Here is a 14,183-nt window from a genome sequence, read left to right as displayed (position 1 = left end):
GAATGATATGAATTTGTATTACGTACAAAAAGAGCGTATCAATGCTGTGTAAATAAGTGACTAAAGACATAAGGAGGGAAGAGTGAAAGGAGAGAACAGTTACGAGGTTTTTGTAGTTGTCTCCAAGAAAGATGATAGTCACTTATAAGAGGATAGTGGCAGCAGAGAATGAAAAATATACTTTGGAGATAGACTTGCTAGGGTTTGCTAACACTTAATTATGAAGGATGAAGAAACTGGAGGGCTCATGAATGCTTCCCAAGTTATGATCTGAGCAACTAGGTAGACAGTGGTACCATTTCCTGAAATAGAAAAGACCAGGAGATAGGAATGCAAGCTGGTGCAGCCAACTCTGGCAAACAGTATGGAAGTTCCTCAAAAAACTAAAAATAGAACTACCCTATGACCCAGCAATTGCACTACTAGGCATTTATCCACGGGATACAGGTGTGCTGTTTCGAAGGGACATATGCACCCCCATGTTTATAGCAGCACTATCAACAATAGCCAAAGCATGGAAAGAGCCCAAATGTCCATCGATGGATGAATGGAGAAAGAAGATGTGGTATATATATACCATGGAGTATTACTTGGCAATCAAAAAGAATGAAATATTGCCATTTGCAACTACGTGGATGGAACTGGAGGGTATTATGCTAAGTGAAATTAGTCAGAGAAAGACAAGTATCATATGACTTCACTCATATGAGGACTTTAAGAGACAAAACAGATGAACATAAGGGAAGGGAAACAAAAATAATATAAAAACAGGGAGGGGGACAAAACAGAAGAGACTCATAAATATGGAACAAACTGAGGGTTACTGGAGGGGTTGTGGGAGGGGGGATGGGCTAAATGGGTAAGGGCACTAAGGAATCTACTCCTGAAATCATTGTTGCACTTTATGCTAACTAATTTGGATGTAATTTTAAAAAATAAAATTTTAAAAAGGAAAAAAAAAAGAAAGAAAAGACTAGGACAGAAACAGTTTAGGGGAGGGAAAATGAAGATTTCTAACAGACCCGTTACGTTTGGACTTTAGATGTTTACTAAGATAGACAAGTAGAGATGACAAAAAGGAAGCTGGAGAGGCTGTTTGCCATCCTCTCTCCAGATCCATTCTCTGGCCTGTTCTGTGCTTGAGAAGCTAACCAGATTTCATTACTCAAGATCCCTTTCATCTGGCTTCCCAATGAATTCAGTCAACAGGAAGCACCACAGGGGAACAGGGATTAGGAGAAAAGAGCAAGGGGTTTAAAATTCCTGCTCCCTCTGGGTTTTGAGGTGGTTCTGGAACTCTCTACACTCTACAGTGACAACCTTCTCCCTGAACCATGGCTCTAAGCTTTCAACCAGGTTCTGTCAATAACATTTCTTCTTCTTGGCCAGGACTATGGGGAGCATAAATTTTCTGCTATTCCTAGTCCCTATATTCCTTAACATTTCCTGCTGGTTCTCTTAACCTTGCCCAAGACAATGAAAATAGCCCTTCATGAAACTATTTTCGGTTAAACATTTTTGTGTGCCATCGGTTTCCTGCCAGGACCTAACTTATATAAATCCACAAGTCCAAAGCTCAGGAGAGGTCAGGATTGGAATTTCAACAATGAAATCATCAAAATATAAATCAAATCAAGCAAAGTACCAGATGAGACCAGATTCTCTCTCATTTAAGGAAAGAATAGACAAAAAGACCCAATTACATAGTCCTGAGTCAATCTAACATTTAGAGGATAAAGTAGAGGAAAAGAGCCAGTAAAGACTAAGAATGAATAAGTAGACAGTGGGGAAAAAAAAGAAAATAAAAAAAGTATAGTATAAGAGATGCCATATGAGAAGGGATGGTCAGTTGTACTGAATACCACTGAAAGGTGAAGTAAGATAGGAAGAGAAGTGACCATTGGATTTGACATTAGGGAGACTGTTTCTGACATGGACAAGAATTTCAGTAGAATAGTGAGAACAAAAACAGATTAAAATGAACTAAAGAATGAATGGGAAATGAGAAAGCAAACATAGAAATCTCTGAAGATATTTTGCTGATAGACCTTGGAGTCTCTTGAAGGAATGAGGGCAATCAAAAGAAAAAATAGGATACATACATATTTTTTCACATGAAGTAAAGTGACTGAACATAAAAATTTGAGAGGGAAAGAGGGGATAACATGTGTTCCAACTTTCCCTTAAATATAACAATGGATTTTAAAAATAGAATTGACAAAATTAGTATGTTGTGCCAAAGAGGTAGTTGGAGGTAGGGGAAGGGGGGCACAAATGTATTCCAATCTATAGTTAAAAAGTAGTGAATAAAAATTAATTTGAACATTTTTACCCTGTGAAAAAATAAAACCTATAATCATTTGGAAACATATTTTTCAACACTAATATATTTTGTTAATACCTTGTATGACCATAATTTAAATCCTCAACCTTTCTAAAATAAAAATCTCAGCCTGAAATTTAAACAAATCTCTAGCATCTGGAAAATGCATAAAATATCTATTTCTCCAATCTCACAATTAAGCTACAAAAAGGCAAGAAACAAACAAAAACTCATATAACATATTCCTTACCATTAATTCGGGAGATGCGATCTCTCTGGGGCCCTGATATGGATCATCACTAGATGCAAATGATGCAAGTATTGACAAACCATTGAAAACCTGTTGATAGTGTTCTCCAATACGTAGCAATAATTCATTATGCAGTCCTTGGAAATCTTGTCTCAATAGGCTTCCCAATTCAATTTCTGTTTCATTCTAATCCAAAGACACATTTAAAAAAAAAAAAAAAGATTTTGGAAATAAGTATATTAGTAAATCAGGAGCTCTAGATCATGTGACAAAATTTACTTATGGTACTTAAATTTTGTTTTTTCTTTTTAATGTTTGTTCATTTTCGAGAGAGTGAGAGTGCGCATGGGGGAGGGGAAGACAGAGGGGGACAGAGTATCCCAAGTGGGCTCTGCACTGACAGCACAGAGCCTGATGTGGGGCTCGAATTCACGAACTGTGAGATCATGACCTAAGCTGAAGTCAGATGCTTAACCAACTGAGCCATCCAGGTACTCCTATTGATGGTAATTTTAAAAGGTATTGGAAAGTGATTCTAGGGTCACCTGGGTGGCTCAGTTGTTAAGCATCCAACTCTTGATTTCAGCTCAGGCCACGATCTCATAGTTCATGAGTTCAAGCCCCACATGGGGCTATGTGCTGACAGTGCAGAGCCTGCTTAGGATTGTCTCTCTCTCCCCCTTTCCCTCTGTCCCTCCCCCACTCGCGCTCATGCTCACAAATGCTTGTTCTCTCTCTCAAAAATAAATAAATTTAAATTAAAAAAAAAAAAAAGAAAAAGGGATTCTAATCTCGATTTCTCCAGGTACATCTCCCATGGGGTACAGGTAATGAGGAAAGTAATTAAACTTCACTTTCAAATAAAATTTCAAAAAGTCAGTTTTCTTAAAATATCATCAACTCATTATTCATAGACACATAACCCCTAGGAGAAAATATAATATAGTGGCTTAGAACAGTCTTTCTGGTCAGACTGCCTGAATTTAAATTCCAGGTTTGTTTGTTTTATTATCATTTTTTAATTTTGAGAGAGACAGACAGAGCGTGAACAGGGGAGGGGCAGAAGGAGAGGGAGACAGAGAATACCAAGCAGGCTCTGCACTGTCAATGCAGGGCCCCCGATGCAGGGCTTGATCATGACCTGAGTCAGACTCTGACTGAGCCACCCAGGTGCCCCTTAAATTCCAGTTTTGTCACTTATTAGTTGTGTTGTGACCTGGACAAGTTACCTAATCTGACCTCTCCCTGTTTTGGTTTTCTCATCTATAAAATGGAAAAATAATAGCATCTTTATCTCATTGGATAACTATAAGGACTGAAATGATCCATATAAATTCTTTAGTAACTTCTGACATGCAGGAAAATACTCTATTATTATCATTCTATCTCTACAGGAAAACACTCTACTATTGTCATTCTATCTCTACAATACAGATTTTCTTTCTCAAAATGAATAAAAATACTCAATATTCAGTAATTCTCATGCAGAAAGGAATCTATTGCTGCCATATCATGAAACACATGAAATAATTAAAATCAGAGAAAACAGTAGTCACATATGCATATCTGACGGTTTCTCCTACTCCAATAGTTTCATATTTTTTGAAAGATACCATTGCTAGTGTGATACCCAAAAAGACATATAAGCTATAATTTTAAATCTAAAAAAACTAGCAAAATACTGAGTCAAATATAATCAGAGCACTAAAAAACTAAGCAATACACTAACATTATGCCACAGTTGAGATTGCCTCTTCCTATAAATATAATTACTTGCATATAATTAGTCAACTTAGAGCTCCAATTAATTAAAAATTCAAAAATATGGGGCACCTGGCTGACTCAGTTGAAAGGGCATGTGACTCTTGATCTTGGGGTTGTGAGTTCAAGCCCCACCTGGGTACAGAGATTACAAAAAAAATGAAAAAATAAACTTAAAAAAATTTCTAAGGGAGCCTCAGTGGCTCAGTCAGTTAAATGTCTGACTTGAGTTCAGCTCTGGTAATGATCTCAGATCAAGCCCTGTGTTAGGCTCTGCACGGACAGCATGAAGCCTGCCTGGGATTTTCTCTCCCTCTCTCTCTGCCTCTTCCCTGCTTGCATGTGCATACAGGGGGTCTCTGTCAAAATAAATAAACTTTAAAAAAAAATTCTAAAATGAAATGAGTTGAGAACCTGATCCATGAATGGATGATCATCACACGCCATTATGGTGAAATGACCAAAAAAATAAAAGAATATTCCTATTTAATATGATCCTCTAGGCCCCAAACAAAGCTTATTTACATGATACCATTTGGACTTATATTACTCTAGAATAAGCTCTAAATTATTTACTCTTCTCCCTACAAGAACATTAGAAAAGCTTTCCTATAATGCTAATTTAAACGAAAGAGTAAAACACACAATTATTCAATTACCTTCAGATAATGAAGGGCACGTTCTAATTCATCCTTGGAACAGGAACAGACCAAATGAGAAAAAATATATTTGAAGTTATTTATTAAAATTTCTCTACGATTGACATTTAACTGTTTTCCTAAAGTTCGAATGAGAGCAGAGGCTGCAGGGCTTGCTTTGGCAGCAAGGTCAGGGAGCAGAACTTGTAATGTTCTCTGAAAAAGAAACACTATAATTACTAAAAAGTACATTTGTCCAGGTAATAACATATTCACATAAGTTGTGTACAAAAATATTTTAAAATACCAAACAAATTTGGAGTCCATATGTGATCTATATAATTTCAGAATTTACCATTTATGCATTCAACAGATATGTACCAAGCATCTACTATGATTCAGACACTACGGATGAAGCCGCAAAAAAATAGGCAAGGTCTCTGATGGCACAGAGTTCACATTACAGCTAATGTAGAAGTATAAGCCAATACATAAGTAGAGAAGAAAATTTCTCATGAGTATGTGTTAAAATATACTCATGCTCTAAAGGCAGAAGTTCCAAGTTTGATTTTTTATTTGAGTTAATTTGGATTTTGACAAGCAACAGTAACCATAAATACAATATTTTAAGTTTTTTTTAATTAAAAAGCTGAAAAAATTAAAAGTGCTGCAATATTAAATAAAAACATTTTAATGCACTCACCATCCTCAAATGGCAACAAATCTATTTTGATTTTGGTCTATTTCCTTTAAGATCTTACTCATTAAACAAATACACAATTCCAAACACAAAATTGTTGGCCTTTCATTTATTCCCTTCAACATGTATCTAAAGAACACCTACTACATGTCAATCATCATAGGTACTAGAGATATAAAAATAAACAAGACTCAGGCCCCTCCCCTCAGAGATGCTTACACCTTACTTGTGTTATGCCTTTGAACTTAATATTAATTCTGTAAGACTAATATAACATTATAACATAATCTACAAAGTATTAACAATTATTATATTAAGGGTTCCACAATGGTCTACAGCCCAAATGTTAGACATTTCTTTTCAGCATTTTGTGTAATTTTGTACTTCGAAAATGCTGCAATAAACATCTGTACTTTTTGGTTCCCAGAGGGAAATTACTGAATGAAAAGATAAGAATATCTTTATAATCCTTACTGTATACTATCATATTTCCTTGCAGGATTTGACCAATTTACAAGCAACTTAAGTTTGTTAAAATATAATAATGTTGTAGGGAAAAATACTCAGTCCTAATAGTATGGATCACTATTACAATTCACGAAGAGTAATGATAACTTTGTCTTTGGGAAAAGGTAAGAAGACAACCTACTCCATCTTTCAACCCTCAACCATAATGACGTTTCAAAGACTTCCCAAACCACTCCCTACCATAAACTCTGTCATCTGAATTCACACAGGATCATATATACCAATAATTTTGTACTATATTGCTCTAACTCCTTAGAGGTAAAAATGATATTAGACTGTGCATTACCAATGGAACCAATCATAGCACTAAAGACATAAGGGTTCAGTCAGCTGAATTAGTTAGCATTAATCAATTAGTATTAAATTTTCAGGATAGCAAACCATATAGAGAAATAACTCTAACACGAACTTAAATTTTATAACATAAGTAACATCATATCAAAGTCAAAAGAAAACATACATATTTGAACATACAGGATCTACATGCTCCAGATTTTCTTTAAAATAAGACTAGAATGGAATAAACACAAAATACTGAATTGAAAACAGTTAAGTCAACCACACTTTGCAACTTACAGTAAGGAAACGATTAAGATCAGGAAAGTCAAAAACATTGGCAATTTCAGACAAGGTATTTAAAGCCATTTCTCTCTGGTGAGCCACATCTTGTTTCCGCATCTCAGCATTCTGGCATGGAGTACTAGGAAGTGCTGTCATCTGACTGGAGTGGAGAGATTCTACTAAAAACTAGAGCAAAACAATTTGTTAATTTTTTCACACAAAGAAGAAATTAAAAAAAAATATTTAGGGGTGCCTGGGTGGCTCAGTCAGTTAAGCCTCCAACTTCAGCTCAGGTCACGATCTTGCGGTTCGAGAGTTCGAGCCCCGCGTCAGACTCTGTGCTGACAGCTCGGAGCCTGGAGCCTGCTTCGGATTCTGTGTCTCCCTCTCTCTCTGCCCCTCCCCTGCTTATGCTCTCTCTCTGTCTCAGAAATAAATAAAACATTAAAAAAAAAATTAAAAAAAAAATTTTTTTAATGTTTATTTTTGAGAGAGAGAGACAGAGAGAGACAGAGAAAGACAGAGTGTGAGTAGGGGAGTGTCAGAGAGGGAGACAGAATCCAAAGCAGGCTCCAGGCTCTGAGCTGTCAGCACAGAGCCTGATGCGGGGCTTGAACCCGCAAATGGTGAGAACATGACCTGAGCTGAAGTTGGACACCCAACTGAGCCACCCAGGCACCCCAACACACAAGGAATAAAATTTAAAGACTACTTTCTAAGCTAACATAAAGGATAGTATCAATGCCCTAAACATATTACCTGAATTAGCTTACTTGATTTTTGTAACAACCTTCAAGAAGTAGATGATGTGGTTACAAATGGAGCAACCAGGTTTAGTTAAGAAATTTAAGTATCTTGTTAAGGATCACACTCCAAACAGGGCAAAGCCAGTATTTTAACATATCCCTAACTTTTCAGCCACGAGTTGAATCAACCTTTTTTATTTATGTATTTTTTAGTTCTTAAATAAAATTGTCTTTATTTGCTGACAAGATGATATATAGAAAAAATCCTAGAGACTCCACCAAAAAGTTATGTGGATAAAGAAGTAATTAATAGAGATGCCTGGGTGGCTCAGTCGGTTGGGCGTCCGACTTCAGCTCAGGTCATGATCTCGCGGTCCGTGAGTTTGAGCACCGCGTTGGGCTCTGTGCTGACAGCTCAGAGCCTGGAGCCTGTTTCAGATTCTGTGTCTCCCTCTCTCTCTGACCTTCCCCCATTCATGCTCTCTCTCTGTCTCAAAAATGAATAAACGTTAAAAAAAAAAATTAAAAGAAGTAATTAATAAATTCAGTAAAGTGGCAGGACACAAAAACAACATACAAAAATCAGTTGCATATCTATACACTAACAAAATATCCAAAAAAGAAATGAAGAAAACAATCCCATTTTAATAACATAAAAACTAATAAAATATATAGGAATAAATTTAACCAAGAGTTGAAAGACCTATAGCATAAAAAGTGTAAGACTTTGATGAAAGAAACTGAAAACACAATAAATGGAAAGACATCCTGTGTTCAAGGACAGGGAGAGAATATCGATAAAAGATCCATACTACCAAAGTCATCTAAATATGCTAGTGTAATCCCTATGGAGATCCAATGCGGAATTTTGGATATTCAGTGAATTCCCTATCAAAATTTTAATGGCATTTTTCACAGAAAAAGAAAAAAAAATTCTACAATTTGTACTGAATTTCAAAAGGCTCTAAATAGCCAAAGCAATCCTCAGAAAGAACAAAGCAGGAAGCATCACACTTTCTAAATTTTAAACTATGCTACAAAAGCTGCAGTAACCAAAACAGTATGGTACTGTCATAAAAACGGGTATATAGAACAATGGAACATTATCAAGAACCCAGAAATAAACCCTTACATATACTATCAACTAATATTGGACAAGGGAGCTAAGAATACTTAATAAGGATAATCTCTTCAATAAATGATGTTGGGAAAACTGGATAATCACATGAAGGAAACTGAAACTGAACTTCTAGGGTGCCTGGGTATCTCAGTTGGTGAAGCATCTAACTTCAGCTCAGGTCATGATCTCATGGTTCCTGAGTTCAAGTTCTGCATCGGGTGAGCTCCAGCCCCATATCAGGTGAGCTCAAGCACCACTTCGGGTGAAGAGAAGCCCTGCTTCAGGTAAAAACATGAGCCCCACTTTGGGTGAGCCCCACTTCTCTCTCTGCCCCTCTGTGGGATTCTCTTTCTCTGCCCTTGCTCACTTGCACCCCCCCCAAAACAAAGAAAGAAGAAACTGAACCTCTATGTTATACTATTCACAAAACTTAACTCAATGATTTTTTAAAAGATTTCTTTTTTTATATACATATACATTTTAATTTTATTTAAAACAAGTTACATATAATGTAACAACGATTTCAGGAGTAGAATTTAGCAATTCATCACTTACATAGAAACTAAAGTGCCTTCTACATAACATCAAGCCATAACAAAGTTTATCAGTAGAATAAAGGCTAAAAAAGAAAAGCATTTTTTTTAAATTTATTTATTTTGGGGGGGGGGGGGGGGAAAGGGGCAGAAAATCCCAAGCAGGCCTCGAGCTGTCAATACAGAGCCTGACTCAAGGCTCAATCTCAAGACCGTGAGTTCATGACCTGAGCTGAAATCAAAAGTCAGATGCTTACCCAACTGGGCCAACTAGGCACCCCAAAAAGAAAAGCATTTCTTTTCTTTAAAGTTTTATTTATTTATTTTGAGAGAGCGTGCACATGCACATGTACACTAGCACACATTCCACCTAGGATGGGACAGAGAGAGAATCCCAAGCCAGCTCGATGCTGTCAGCACAGAGTCCAATGTGAGGCTCAATCTCATGGAAGCGTGAGATCATGAGCTGAGCTGAAAACAAGAGTTGGACGCTTAACCGACTAAGCCACCCAGGCTCCCCCCAAAAAGCATTTAACAGATTAACAAGAAAGCATAGTAATTCAATATATTACTAAAAGATATTCCCCTCTCCCATTCATAATATACATCTTTAGAGCAAGATCATAAAATATAAAACTTGCAAGTTTTAGGTTCTCTTAAATAAACTGAATACATCCTTTAAAAATATACCCTTTAAAGCAAGACAAATAAAACGTATAAATGGTTTTTTGTTTGTTGTTGTTGTTGTTGTTTTTTAACTCTTGCAAAGTATTGCTATTTACTGTAGTCAAGACCAGTGCTGACTCTCACCTGACAGATGGGTTTCTTATACTGGCTGAAAAAGTTCTGCAGTTTAACACTCTTAGCTGCAACCAGAGCTCTGATTTCTGTGTATGCTGCTCCAGAGACAGATGCTGACTTGGATAATAAACAATGCAATAAGTGCAAAAGGGCAAAAGGTACCAAATCTCCTTTTGCTGCCCTAAAAGATTTAAAAAAGGTTATCATCAATATCTCAAATATAAATGGAAATCCATAAAAAAATTCATGTTGATATCATATTTTTTTTCTTTAATTTCACATCTCTCATATTACCATTTTTAACACCTGGCAAATAAAAAAGGAAGTATACAAACACTGCCAAATATACCTTCCAATATCCCCTGTTGTAAGAATCAAGGTATCCTTCAACTCATTATTTCTTGAGATTTGAGCATGTGTATATGCTTCCTTCATTCTTAAGACAAAAAGCTAGAATAATAAAATTAATCAGTTAAATTAGTTTAGAGCCAGATTAATGAAGACACAAATGTTTAAAAATAAAAAAAAATCAACCTCTTTTATAAATCCATCTTCAGAGTCCAAGGATTCCAATATATGCTTGATATTTCCACTAAAAGCCACTCTAACATCCTTGTCTGGATCTTCCATTAAATTTAATAAAGTTCCAAGAACTGTTTTTACATCTGTTTCATCTTCTCTAAAATCAAGGTGCTTACAAAGATGATATAAATTATCTATGAAAGCTAAAGGGCGAGAGCATATAATACCTAATATTAACACTTCAAATATCAAAGTTTTACAGTAAAAATATTATTAATAAATATACAAAGAATTCTAACTTGCTTATAATGTCAGTTTCAATTAGTAGAAATTGTGGAAGACTAAAATGAATGTTTACAGATTAAAATTTACTTTATACTTAATAACAGTTATAAATAATTTAAATCTAAAATTCTAGAATTAAAATTTTTTTTAACATTTATTCATTTTTGAGGAGAGAGGGAGAGAGAGAGAGAGAGAGAGAGAGAGAGAGAGAGAGAGACAGTGTGAGTGGGGGAGGGGCAGAGAGAAAGGGAGATAGAATCTGAAGCAGGGTCTATCAGCAAAGAGCCTGGTATGGGGCTTGAACTCATAAACCACGATGATAACCTGAGCTGAAGGCAGATACTCAACCCAATAAGCCACCCAGGTGCCTCACTTCTAAAAATTATTTATTTATTTTGGGGAGCATGTAAGCGGGGAAGGGGCAGGGAGAGGGGGCAGAGGATTGGAAGTGGGCTTGACAGGCTGACAGCAGCAAGCCCGATGTGGAGCTTGAGCTCACCAACCTTCAAGATCATGACCTGAGCCCAAGTCAGATGCTCAACTGACTGAGCCACCCAGGGGCCCCTAGAATTTTTTTAAGTTATAAAATGACTACTCATTTAAGACTTTGTACATCATTATATTTTACTGAGATAGACTTAAAAAGCACATTTCACTAATCTAAAGATCTGTGAACTATTAGCTTTACTGTTAATCCTGTATTACAAGATTTAGGGAGTCCTGGAAACTACCTATTATAAATTATTTTTAAAACTTGAGAACAAGTTGCAACTTTCTACCCATACAAATGGATCTTCTAAGTATTTGTGTAAATCTCATGCTTCCAACAAACTCATACAACATTGCCACTGGAAAAGTGACTAAGAAGATACAATCTACAGATAGTCCTCAGTAGGGCAAAGCTTCTAATTATTTGGAGTTCCAAAGGTCCAAGATAGTGGCAGCAGACATATTAAGAAGCTTCCCCAGTCTCCCTAAAAAGCATAGGGAATACTGAACCTCACGATATTGGACCAAACACCAGGTATGCCCAAGTTGGCAAATCACATGAATATTTAAAAATCCAAAAATTACTACCCTTGTTAGTTCTGTGATGCGGTCTAATGCCAGACAACCCATTTATAAATTACCATTACATGACCATTGAATCTATCAAGTAAGTCTAATTTCTTAAGGCTTCAGGCTAATTCTATTAATGATTTAAAAAAGAGAGTTTAGGGGCACCTGGGTGGCTCAGTCGGTTAAGCATTTGACTTTGGCTCATGTCATGATCTCACAGTTTGTGAGTTTGAGCCCCACATCGGGCTCTCTGCTATCAGCACAGAACCCAACATGGGGCCTAAACCCATGAGAACATGACCCGAGCCAAAGTCAGACGCTCAACTGACTGAGCCACCCAGGCGCCCAGAAAAGGTTTTAAAATGTTAAATAAATCAGGGGCACCTGGGTGACTCAGTTGGTAAAGTGTCCATCTCTTGATTTCAGCTCAGGTCATGATTTCACGGTTCGTGAGTTCCAGACCCTCACATCTGGCTATGTGCTGACACTGCGGAGCCTGCTTGGGATTCTCTCCCTCTCTCTGTCCCTCCCCCACTTGTGCTCAATTTCTCTCAAAAATAAATAAAGTTAAAAAAAAAAAAATGTTAAAACATTCATAACAAATCACTCACCAAGTTTCACTGGACTAGGTGTTTTTTTTTTCAGTAGAAAAAGGAATGGCTTGCAAACAGAAGCTTTTAGTTGAGAAGATGAACATTCATGTTGAGAAGTGACTTTTAGGCTCTTACAGAATAGGTCAATATGTCCATGTTCAGAGAAAGGTTCTGTTAAAGAATTTGTCAAATGAAACATGCCATGAAGCGTACAGACAAGTTGACCAAGAATAGAGGCAAATTCTTTCTTGACAAAGTCGGAATCATCTTTGACTTTATCTCTAGGGAGAAAAAAGAAAATACACTAACTAAACCTTGCTTAATTTTGTGGTCTAAATAGTCTTGCTTAATTTGGGGAAAAAGTAATGGTAAGACAAAGCCTAAAAGGAAGAAAACTTAAATTTCAAAATAAAAAGCAACATTTGTTGCATACACTCAGCAATATACATATATTTGCATACACTATGATCTTTCCAAGCAAGTTATATATTCAAATTAAAACATTAATACATACATAAGAATCTTGGGAACTCTGTTACAAGAATTCTGCTGCTGCAACAAGATAAAAAATCCATTAACACAACTAGCCCGGATTACTTCATGGGAGCTCTGTAGGGCCCAGCTATAAACTGCTGTTCTCCATTCAAGGAATATTCTTCTTGGAAATAAAGTTAGAAGAAACACACACCGTGACTGTGCCTGTGGTGCTGAAAAAATTAAGTCTATTAAAAACTATTTCTAAATATTAATTTTAACTTATATACATATCAATATACACATTTATATATATTTATACACATTTATATTTATACACATATATATTTATATACATCATACACATTTATATATATATATCCATTGTCATAAACTCAAGTAACATCTCAAATATATATATTTAATTAAAAGCTCCTTTTTAAAAAATAAAGCACATGCACTGAAAAACATCTACGTACAATCCTACTACATATAACCAGAGAAATGCAACTAAAAATCACATCCATCAGATAGTTAAAAAAAAAAAAAAATTCTTTTAGTTACCTCCTTACCATTTTTTTCTTTTTTTTGACAGCAAACATTTTAGTCTGACAAAGTGAGGATGTGAGACAATAGAAATTCTCTCCTATTTTGCTAATAAAAGGAATGTAAACTGGAATGGCATCTTTGGAGAACAATGTGGCAGAATACTTGGGGTGTGCAAATCCTATAATTTTTTCAATTTGTTACTTTTTAGATGTCTAATTACTTTTTGAATTGGTAAAAATGTACTTTTTAAATTAATGAAAAAAAAACAGCAATGTGTTAGAAGTCCCATATAGACATGAGTTAAACCACACACACAGAATTTTGTGACCACTTACAGCAGCTATCAGAAATCCTCTGGCTTAACGCTAGAAGATTAGTAGCAAATGTAGTCAACTTTAAAGAGCCATCATCAGAATGGGAATGAATCCATGGAAGTGAAAGCATTCCACATAAATCTTCCAGTATATGATCTTCAAATGAAGTTTTTACTACAGAAACACACAACAGGTGATTATAATTTTTCCTTAATCATATTTAACTGTGTCTTGTTGCTCAATAAAAATAGATGTTCTAAACATCAAGTGGAATTACAGCATTCAATAAACAAAGATTCTTAACATAGAGATGATGTTCTGAGGTCTGTAACCCAAAGAAATTAAACGTGACTTTACAAAGACACGCATCCATGCATTTTCTCAGCATTCTTCAGAAATTCTCAAATAAAAAAAGTTAATAGTTAT

The 14,183-nt window shown here is 35.8% G+C and overlaps 1 protein-coding gene across 3 annotated transcripts in view; it reads right to left on the bottom strand.

Moving 5' to 3' along the window:
• ATR (ATR serine/threonine kinase) overlaps positions 1-14,183 on the bottom strand; it is a 99,543-nt gene that overhangs the window by 68,537 nt on the left and 16,823 nt on the right. For all 3 annotated transcript variants that reach the window (XR_008422563.1, XM_053903757.1, XM_053903758.1), the window contains 9 exons: positions 13,779-13,931; positions 12,935-13,127; positions 12,439-12,701; positions 10,496-10,686; positions 10,311-10,411; positions 9,971-10,142; positions 6,777-6,947; positions 4,994-5,188; positions 2,574-2,759 (listed from right to left, as the gene is read on the bottom strand). Coding sequence is in view for 2 of the 3 variants with exons in the window: in XM_053903757.1 (XP_053759732.1) it covers positions 2,574-2,759; positions 4,994-5,188; positions 6,777-6,947; positions 9,971-10,142; positions 10,311-10,411; positions 10,496-10,686; positions 12,439-12,701; positions 12,935-13,127; positions 13,779-13,931 (1,625 nt within the window). In the remaining variant the exon portion in view is untranslated. The remainder of the gene's footprint in view (positions 1-2,573; positions 2,760-4,993; positions 5,189-6,776; positions 6,948-9,970; positions 10,143-10,310; positions 10,412-10,495; positions 10,687-12,438; positions 12,702-12,934; positions 13,128-13,778; positions 13,932-14,183) is intronic.

This window comes from Panthera pardus, unplaced genomic scaffold (assembly GCF_024362965.1).
Source record: "Panthera pardus isolate Hobbes unplaced genomic scaffold, ASM2436296v1 HiC_scaffold_16, whole genome shotgun sequence".
Classification (NCBI taxonomy): domain Eukaryota; kingdom Metazoa; phylum Chordata; class Mammalia; order Carnivora; family Felidae; genus Panthera; species Panthera pardus.
This window is presented reverse-complemented; position numbering and strand designations above follow the sequence as displayed.